The sequence below is a fragment of the Onychomys torridus genome, chromosome 14, assembly GCF_903995425.1.
Source record: "Onychomys torridus chromosome 14, mOncTor1.1, whole genome shotgun sequence".
NCBI classification, from domain to species: Eukaryota; Metazoa; Chordata; class Mammalia; order Rodentia; family Cricetidae; genus Onychomys; species Onychomys torridus.
In genome coordinates, this window is record NC_050456.1 from 45,401,024 (window position 1) to 45,411,315 (window position 10,292).

The 10,292-nt window shown below is 48.6% G+C and overlaps 1 protein-coding gene across 1 annotated transcript; it reads right to left on the minus strand.

Moving 5' to 3' along the window:
• Nucleotides 1–2,494: 2,494 nt before the first annotated feature.
• Nucleotides 2,495–5,641, minus strand: Gpx2 (glutathione peroxidase 2). Its single transcript, XM_036206134.1, has 2 exons — nucleotides 5,328–5,641; nucleotides 2,495–3,160 (listed from the first exon to the last, which is right to left on the minus strand). Exons 1-2 carry the CDS (start codon nucleotides 5,550–5,552, stop codon nucleotides 2,810–2,812), a joined length of 576 nt encoding a protein of 191 aa, XP_036062027.1. The 5' UTR covers nucleotides 5,553–5,641; the 3' UTR covers nucleotides 2,495–2,809.
• Nucleotides 5,642–10,292: the final 4,651 nt, after the last annotated feature.

The following is a 10,292-nucleotide window of genomic DNA, read 5'->3' on the forward strand; positions in this document are numbered from 1 at the left end:
TAAACTGAGCAGCTTTACCTCAGCGCTTCTGCAGAGCTTATTCATGAGACTTCTTCCTGCTCCTGAGAATCCTCAGGAAAATTTGATTAAAAGACTTTGTTTATTCAGGGAAGTGGATGATTCCATTATATCTTTATGTTATCTGCTGATGGCCCGAGGCTGCCGCTTCTGAGGACAAGGCGTGGGCAAGGTAGGTAGATGAATGAAGGAAAGCGACCCTTACTTTGATTTTACCATCACCCTGGAACGCCATCCTGCCTCTGAGAAAAACTAGTCAGATCCTGGCTGAAGCAAACAGCATTACCCTGCCTAAGTGAAGAGCCCACTTCTACCATTTTTGCCCTCCTGACTCTGTAAAATTATTTATACTGAAATTCTAATTCTTCTGGAATTAGTTATTCGTTTAGTTTGAACCACCTGGAAAAGATGCGACACATTGTGCTGTCATATCACACCCTAAATTGCCAGTGGCTAGTCAGCATCCATGATAACGGTCTGTTAACAGATAGAATCGCAGGCACCATCATGATGCAAACAAAAGTCCACAGTAGCACCCTGCACAAATGCCTTATCCCATTTCATCAGGGAAAGAATTTGTCTTGGTCATTACCACTCTAAAATTAGCATGATCCTTCTGCAAAAGAATTTATACTCCAACTGCTGGCTTTAGGATAGGCAATCCAAAGGAGTAAAACTGAGGGCAACCTTAATTTAACAGGAGGGCCCTGAGGATTCCGACTGCAGTACTCAGGTTACCCCTTTGACATAAAGCACTGTCAATGACAGCGTGAACTGAAGGTCAGACAGGCATCATTTACCTCAGTCCCACACTTGGTTCTCAAACGATGCAAGAGCTTGGGAAATGATTATGAGGAGCAGATGAAAGGGAAAACATCAGCAGTATTGGCATTCTTTAGCAGGGTGTCTGGTTTGGAGAACCGTTCCTTGAAGGCTTCAAGACAGAGGTGTTCCATCTAGTGGCCAAAGGGGAAAATGTAACAGGAAGGACTCTTCCCCAGAGCATGACAGCCCCTGGCTTTGGTGGTGGTGGTCCTTCTTGAATGTGCTTGCACTGGATGAGGAACCTGGGCATCCTGACAAAGCCATTTGGCACACCTGACCTCACAGTGAGTACCAGTCATGTTGGCAGATTATAAACTCAATCTCTACAGCAGTGGTTCTCAACCTTCCTAATGCTGTGACCCTTCATTACAGTTCCTCATGGTGTGACGACCCCCACCATAAAATTATCTCACTGCTACTTCATAACTGTAGTTTTGCTACTGTTATGAATCTTAGTGTGAATATCTGATATGCAACACCTGTGAAAGGGTCATTTGACCCCCCAGGGGTCACAACCCACAGGTTGAGAACCAATGCTCTAAAGAGAGAGAGAGAGAGAGAGAGAGAGAGAGAGAGAGTGTGTGTGTGTGTGTGTGTGTGTGTGTGTGTGTGTGTGTGTGTCTCCATACTCCTGGAGGACGTAAATGCAGTCATGCCTCTGTCTTCTGTCCTTACCAATCATTTATTCATACCTCCATTTGTTTGCCTTGTGCCTGGACTTGGGAGGGTGTGAGCTTGAGAAGAAGAGAGGTCGAACGTGAACTTCTGTGTTTACAAGCCTGATGATCTAATCTCAATCCCTGGAACCCACACGGTGGAGGGAGATTGCAACATGTCCTCTGACCTCTTTGTGCCACAGTACATACATATACATGCATGTGTGCATGTGCGCACGTGAACACAAACACACACACACACACAATGTAATTTTAGAAATTTTAAATTTAACACAGTAATCAAGAAGAGGATAACATGATATGCAACCCCTGTGAAATGGTCATTTGATTCCCAGAGGTCACAGCCCCCAAGTTGAGAACCAGTGCTCCAAAGTTGTGTGTGTGCCCATACTCATGGAGGAAGTAAATGCAATCATGCCTGTGTTCCTGGCAACCACCATCTACACCCTTGTTGTCAGTTAGTGTTTAATTGTTCTGAGCCCCACAATGATGTGATGTCTTCCTGGTGGTAGGCTAACAGCCAGTACACTCAGCCAAAGGACCTGCTGTCTTTTTTTTTTTTTTTTTTTTCTATTTACTCCTCTTTATTACTTCCTTTTTTTGACGGGTTCTGTAAGAGCCATGAAGTGATAAATCCACATTTACTGAAACTCCCAACTGTCACTGCACACCCTGACTGCAACCTAGTCCAGACAGTAATCAGGGCACCCCATTGATCAGAGCTGCACTCCACCAAACCTTAGTGTTTCCAGCCCCTCCACCTCGCCACAGTTCCTACACCCCTCCACATCTCCCAAGAAAGAAAACACAGGGCCAGCAAGATGGCTCAGTGAGGCAGGCCCAGTGGCCCGAGTTCCATCCCTGGAAGCCAAGGCAGAAGGAGAGAAGCAGCCCCCCGTGTTGTCCCCTGACCTCCACACGGGTACACAACACAGAGCAAAAGAAGACACTTGAAGTTTCTAGAAAGGAAGATACAAAGACCCACTCATCTCCATACCTGCCCTTTATTAGACTCTATAGTAGGCTGGCTCTGGGCATTCACAACTTCTCAGACATCTCCCATAAGGGTTTAAGAAGGTGCCATCATTCTGTGAAGGCCCAGAGCCTACCCCAGACTTAGAGCCCCAAGAGGACTCAAGCGTGTTTAGGGAAACAGGCAGGCAGGGGAGGCTAGGTGCTTCAGTGAAGGGGACGCTTCAGTCCCCCAGGGTCTCCTAGGGGTACGCTGGGCCCTGAGGAATACCTGGGGACTGGAAACAGTGGGAGATGCCTAGGCAGAGAGCTCAAGTCTAGATAGCAACTTTGAGGAGACGTTTGATGTCAGGCTCAATGTTGATGGTTTGGAAGGTGCGGCTATAGCGGCGGAATGGCTCCCCCTCCGGCCCTATGAGGAACTTCTCAAAGTTCCAGGCCACATCTGAGCGGCGCACTGGACTCCACATGATGAGCTTGGGATCGGTCATGAGGGAGAACGGGTCATCATAAGGGTAGGGTAGCTTGTCTTTCAGGTAGGCAAAGACAGGATGCTCATTCTGCCCATTGACGTCACACTTCTGGGTCAGACTGAAGGTGGGCTGGTACCCACCCCCAGGGCGGACATACTTGAGGCTGTTCAGGATCTCCTCGTTCTGACAGTTCTCCTGGAGGAACAGACAAAGCAGGCGAAAATGAAGAGGAAACCAAGGATTCTCAGGTGCAAATCCTTCCTTCTCCAAACTTTCCTCCCTGGGTTCACTCTTTCCTTCGTGTGCATACGCATGTGTGGCGTATGTGTGTGTGTGTGTTTCTTCTCCATCTGCTTTGCCTTACTCTTTCCCAGCCATTGTAATGTTGGTTTTTTTATATTTTACACCTATTTTGTAGAGTGTGTGTGTGTGTGTGTGTGTGTGTGTGTGTGTGTGTGTGTCATGAGTGCCATGTTGCACATGCAGAGGTCAGAGAACACATCTATAGAATTCGCTTCTCTCCTTCCACCATGTGGGTTCTGAGGACTGCATTCAGGTCTTTGGGCTTGGTGGCCCTCTAACCAGCCGTGGCCTTTGGTGCTTTGCTAGGCTACATCCAAAACTTCAGAAGCCAGGGAGTGCCACATAATTTAAGGAGAGAACCCACTCTCACAAATTGTCCCCTAACCTCTAGAAATGGGCTTGGGCCGGTTGATAAGCAATTAAAGACTTGAGGACAAACACTGTGGGCACATAATCACTCCTTTCATTTCTAAACTGCCATCCAAAGGCCTCCTGAACCTTGTCTTCATTCACCATACTCAGCTACAAATGCTTTAACTCAGAACCTGTTCCCTGTTTCTCCCTCCCCACTGCCCCCCTTGCCCTACCCCGTTCCAAATGCCAGTGAGAACCTTCAGTTCCCACCCCGCCTCTCCAGGCTCAGAGTCAACTAGCTCCCTCGGCAAGTGCCTGCCTCTGACCTACTAGGACCATTAACACAGTCCGGGCCACCGGGCCGTCTCTGAGCCCCAGCTGATCCCTATTAGACTGCTGATCCCTCAGTGCAGACGACCCCTTCCAGCAGCGAGCCAGCCACAAGTAAGGTGTGAGGTCAGAGGCACCTCCGGGGAGGTGACGTGCCTCCAGTGAGGTTTCACCCTTTCAAAGTCTGAAAAGACACTTGAGAGGGGAGCCCCCGTGAGCAGTGATGACTGGGTCTCTAGTCTGCCACAGCCGGTCCTTCCTGACCTTCCTGCCACTGTGAGTTCAACAAGGGGCTCTAATTAGACAGTCCACTTAGGGACAGCTGTCTTGTTTGTACAGTTAAATCCTAAGTAGAAACAGAATCCCTAAAAGATAGCTTCAAGTGTGTGGGCTGAAGCTCTGTACTAACTTGCCGCATTACTCAGAGACAGGCAGGTATGCAGGATGCCCAGAGGAGGCGTATGCATGCTGCAGACCTTTCTCTTTCCCAGATTCCTTTTCTGATATCTGATTTAAAAAACCAAGCCTTTAATTTAAATAATAAAAATGGTTTACATTCCCACACAACATCTTTCAAGTCACTTTCATGTGTCTTATTCCTTGAGCCTCACAATAAACCTATGAGCTAAGGCAACTTATATTTAATCAACAGATGAGGAAGGTCATACAGGACACTAAGTGCATCTTTCAGGGCCATCAGCCATTGAAGTGTAGAACCATGGCTGCAGGAACAAAGGACTCCCAAGTACTCCTCAGCTTAACCCCAGTTGTTTGTTTGAGACAACTCAGGCCAGGCTGGTCTCAAACTAGCTGTAGTCAGAGAATCACCTTTAATTTCTGATCTTCCTGCCTCTATTTCCCAAGTGCTGAGATTATAGGCAAGTTTCCACAGCTGGTTTATGCAATGCTTGGGATCAAACCCACTGTTTCGTGTATGCTAGACAAGTACTCTACCAACCGAGCTATATTCGAAGGCTGTCTTCTGAGATGAGGTCTTGCTGTGGAGCCCAGTTTAGCCTCAAACTCACATCAATCCTCAGCCTCCACCTCACACTGCTATTCTAGGATTACAGGAATGGTCTACTATGCCAGCTCAGTTTGAAACCTATTTTCTCCACTCATTCATTCAACAAATAATCACTTTGCAATCCTCATAGACTATTCTGGAAAGATAGTAAAAAAGAAAAAAAGTCACATTTTCAATGTTTAATCTCAGAGCATATCTACTTCCCTGTGGTATTTCACATTCACGTAGACCTAGACTGATGAAGCATGCCCTTCAGTTCCAGATTTTCCAACACACATTCACCCTCTTCTTTATCTGCCTCAAGCTCCATCAATCAGCTCCTTGGGTGGAACCCAAGGGACTCCTCACCTGATGTCCAAATTGGTTGCAAGGGAAGCCGAGAATCACCAGGCGCCTGGGAAAGCGACATTGCAGTTCATTGAGCTGGTTGAAGTCTCGGGTGGTTGTTCCTCAGAGCGAAGCAACATTCTCAATCAGCACTGCCCTGCCTCGGAACGTGTTAAAGTCTATCTTCTCCCCATCCAGGCTGATGGCACTGAGATCATAGAAAGACTTGGCGATGTAAGAAGCCATGGCCGAGTGCAGTGAGCACCGTCCAGTCGTGTGAGCCCACTTAAGTCTGTTGACTGGGCGGGGAGGAAGGAGAATCGAGGAAGGGTAGAGAAGATTTCACCAGGTGCCTTTGAGCATTTCTGGAACGGTTTAGTAAAAACAAGTACCCACCTGCGTTCTGTTTGAACAAGGCGGTGGCTCTGCCTATTTACAGACTCTGAACAAAGGCACCTTCTGTCCCACCCTACTGGCAACCTGGAAAGGGCCAATTTGATATCTATGAGCGGATGTGAATAATTTACTCCTTGCTGGAAACCAGAGCCTTAAAGGTCAAATGGGGAGGGAAAAAAGGTGGGGAGCATTCAAGATTGACTCCTACTTGCCCCAGCAAGTTTGTTTGGTTTTTTTGTTTGGTTTGGTTTGGGTTTTTTGTTTTGGTTTTTTTTTTTTTGTTTGTTTTGTTTTGTTTTTTGTTTTTTTTTTTTAAACCTGGCACAGACATTTTTTTTTCTTTTTTTTTTTTTTTTTTTTTTTTTTTTTGCCAGAGCTGAGGACCAAACCCAGGGCCTTGCACTTGCTAGGCAAGTGCTCTACCACTGAGCTAAATCCCCAACTCCGACACAGACATTTTTAAAAACACATTTACAGAGCAGCAGTCTCTGAATTGGGAGAGGTCGAATGTTCTCAGGTCTGAATTGGGGCTGATGTCCACCCGTCACAGACAATGATTGAAAGATGTATACCACTTTTCATATTTCTGTGCTTTCTTAAAGCAGAATCAGAGGGAGCCTTAGGAAGAATGCTTCAGTTTGCATCCGGCAGAAGGGGTGAAGTTGTGTTTGTCTCAAAAAGCCTTTCAGTGAGCGATGTTTCTCGTCGTGGAGAACACTAAGGCCTTTGTCCCTGCACTGTGCCACGTCCTACATCAGGACCTCCACCTCCATTCTCCACTCCTCCACCAGTCATGAGGATGGAGTCATTGCTGGCATAGTGATCAGGAGGAGTCTTGGAACAGATGGTGCATCTGGGTAGACGAATTGTACCTATCTCCTGCTCAGGCAACGGTTCATTCTCTGAGATTTTCAAGAGCAGGCTTTTGTGAATCCGTGACACACATTCCTCATGGAAGGAAATGTACAGGAAGACAATGCAGCTGTGCTTCCAAGGAGGTTGCCAAGACTTCTTCAAAGCCGGCCATTGGTGTGTGGTGGGATATCTTTGCCCTGCTGAGGGCTGTTCCTGGGGCTCAGTCCAGCAGCAGAAAAGACCATTATCCAAGCTACTCCATTGTTCAAGCATTGGCCAACTAAATTAGGAACTTTTAAGAAACACTCAATTTCTCCACCAGTAAAATTAACAATCATGCTGGGAGGTGGTGGTGCATGCCTTTGATCCCAGCACTCGGGAGACAGAGGCAGGTGGATCTCTGTGAGTTCAAGGCCAGCCTGGTCTACAGAGTTCCAAGAAAGGCTCCAAAGCTACACAGAGAAACCCTGTCTTGAAAAAAAACAACAACAACCAAAAAACTAACAATCAGGCTTATCCTGGCTATTTTAATAAGGCAAATGTTTCCCCAAGGGTATTTTCACAGGTTGCCATTGGGAAAGCTCAGAACAGTCAACAAGGCTGGAGCAACCAATCTTCAGAATTTGATTTGTTGAGAGGCAAAGAAACTCTGTGCCAGGGAGTGCTCAGCAGTTCAGCCTATAGCTTGTTCCACATGTGTTCAAGTAGGTGGGAATCCTAGCTCAGCTGACTGTTCCCTAAAAACAGGTTTCCATTATCCAAGTGGGAATGGAGTCTTGTGATGCCATGGATGGTGGAAGAAGTTAGGTCTCCTGCAGGACTACACAGAGTCCTTGGATATTATAGCCAGTAGATGTCCTTACGGAGCTATGGAGTCAGAGGGAGCTGACAAGGATGACTAAGAACTTGACATTCATTTGCCAGGCTTCTCTGCCATCTGGAGCTTCCCCGGCAGCCTGGGCTTCCAAAGAGAGAGATGCCTTTTGTTTCCTGCTCTCTGAAAGCCCCCTTCAAGCATGCTGTGAGTCTTGAGTGAGGAATGGGTTCACGCTTGGTTTTCTCCAAGAAAATCTAGGACCCTCCGGGGTCTCCTGGATGTTCACTTCTCACAGTTGAGTAAAACTGATGAGATATTCCTAAGTACTGTCTCCAGGTGTACACACTGCCCCCCCACTTTCCAGAAGCTTTTAACTTTGGACACACACTAAGAGTCTTCCCTATGGCTTTCAGCAACAGAACAATTGTTCTAAGCCTTAGGAGGCAGAAAAGCCTAGGTGGGCGGTTCTCAGTTCTGACTGCAACAGAATTGCTTATAGAGGTTTTTCTAGATAGATAATCCAAAGCTTTTCCATTTAGACTCTAGATTCTAGAGAGTCTGGGGCACTGATTTTTAGTCACAACCATTATTCTCTTGGGCCCTTGGTCAAGTCTTTAAAGCTCGCCCATGAGAACCTGTTTCCGTATCTGTTGAGTTCACAAAGATAAGCACTCCCTCCCACACAGTGACTGCTCAGGAGGGTGGCGAGTGCTCTCTGAAGTGCAGTGCAGACTCAGGACTTCCACTGCCCTGCTGTTTCTCTTCCTTCTGCCCACACTCCGAGCGTCTATCTCCAGCATCGCCATGTCCCCAACACCTCATCGTCCCAGGTGCCAATCTGCTTCTGCTCCATGGGGTATCCAATGACAAATCTGAAATGTTACCCAACCCTTTCAATGCCTTCAGGAAGGACCTTCCTGATTCATCCACAACAGATGGCCACCGTTCTGGCCGTTAAGACACCCCTGATGTTCAGCCTCCTTCTAGTCCTAAGCCTGCTCCTGTAAGCTCACAATAGAACAGTTTGGGGGCGGGGGTTTGCTTTGGAGTCTCTGCAGGTTCACTAGGGAGGATAGACCAAGCTCACCCCTTTGTCATTTTGCTGTAACTTTAAAATTCTGGGCCCTCTTCCTGTCTTTCACTCTGCCTCCCGTGTCACCACTAAGGCCCCAAGAACAACGTCTCCCGGAGGTTCAGACAGGCACACACACCCGTGGTTTGAAATATTCTTTATTTTGTAAACATTTGTGTTTAAAATAGATGAATCCTGCTCACAATTCATATAATGGACCCGAGACACAGTACACAAAGTTCACCCATCCCAGGGAGCTAGTGGGGCTCAGGTGGTGGACCAGGGGGAGTTGATCTCCAGCAATGGGCAGACAGGCCAGGAAAGCCTGCTGAACAGTCAGGGCCAACGGCACAGCCCAAGCCGCCTCCCAGACTAGCGGTGAGAGCAGAATGGAGTGAGCCCAGGTGCCCTCTAAAATCCCAGCTGTCCTGCTGCTGCTGTACTTCAGAGCTGTGACCGTGGCCCAGAGTCCACAGAGTCCCAACCCCATGCTGTCCCTTCCAGAATCCTTAGGGTAGTGAAAATCAAGTACTTTCTTGAGGGGTTGACACTTGCCACAGGTTAGAACCAGTGCCCTGTGGAAATTCTCCTCTCAGATTCTGGCTGAAGGCAGGTGTGCTCACCTGCTGTGTGATGCTGCCTAGATCTTGCTACCCAGGAGTCAGTCCCCAAGGAAGCCACCTCAGTCAGTCTTAGAGCCAGCGCGCTACCTTTCTAGTGAACAGCGCATTATCCCTGATCCTGCCTTTCCCCAACCAGAAGGCCTGAGCTGCTCTCTCCTGCCACCAGTCTCCTGGTGTGCTAAGTGAGGAAGAAACTTCCACCCCCATCTCCCTTTCTGGAGGACTAAAAGGGTGAGGCTCTTTATCTTCACATCTGTGTCCTGGATTCGAAAGGTCCTTGGTTGGTGAATGCTCAGTCAGGGCCCCAGCCCCCGCCACGCAGTGCGTCTTGGGACTATTCTCCTACCTGAGCTCCTCCTACCTTGGGATGACCCCTAGCATGGGTTTTTCCTTCTTGTCGGGGCCTCCTTCAAGCTACCCTTGACCACGGGGTTAAAGAAACTTCCTGAGCATAGCCCTCTGGAGGAGGGTGTCCTTTCCCTCCTTCGGTAGCCACTGGGCAGCTGGCAAAGCTACAAGTCTACTTACAAGTCTGGGGGCCAGAGGAGGGAGCCTCGGAAGGCAGAACGGTACCGAGTGCTTCTGCCCATGGCTGCCCTCTCTCCCCGTGTTTTAAGGCCTGTTGCCCCCAGACTCTGCGGCCCAGGAAAATCTTAACTTCTGAGGGCCGGGTTCAGTGACAGAAGAGTGACCTACTTATGTCACTTCTCTGCCAAGAAGTCTGGGTCAATGTTCTTACACAAGAGGCCCGGCGGCTGCCACCGCAATCACATTTGTGACGCGCCCCCGGCCTCTGTTCTAACCCTACCATCTGGGAGCCAGCCCTTCACAACTGCTTCGGCCTGTTTCTAGAGTTCACAGTGTCTGACCCCAGGACTCCCCCTGCTCTTCGCCATCCTCAGGCCTTGATCCCCATCTTTAAATCCAGGGATCCAGGTGAAGAGGTCGTGTACTCGCTGCATGGGAGGTAGAGAATCGAGGTGACTTGTCCCCGCCACCCCCTTATCCTTGTTTTCTTCTCTGCTGTGCCCGACTCTGCTGTGCCCATCTCTGGACTTGGTTCCTCACAGAGGCCTGTGGGCAGCTGGGCAAGACCAAAGCTCCAGCAAAAGGCAAAGGCCAAGGAAGCCAGCCCAGGCCCGAGGACCACCAGGAAGTGCTTCCTTCCCACCTCAAGTGTTCTGCTTTCCCAGGTCACTGGGGAGGCAGCCCATGGCACAAGG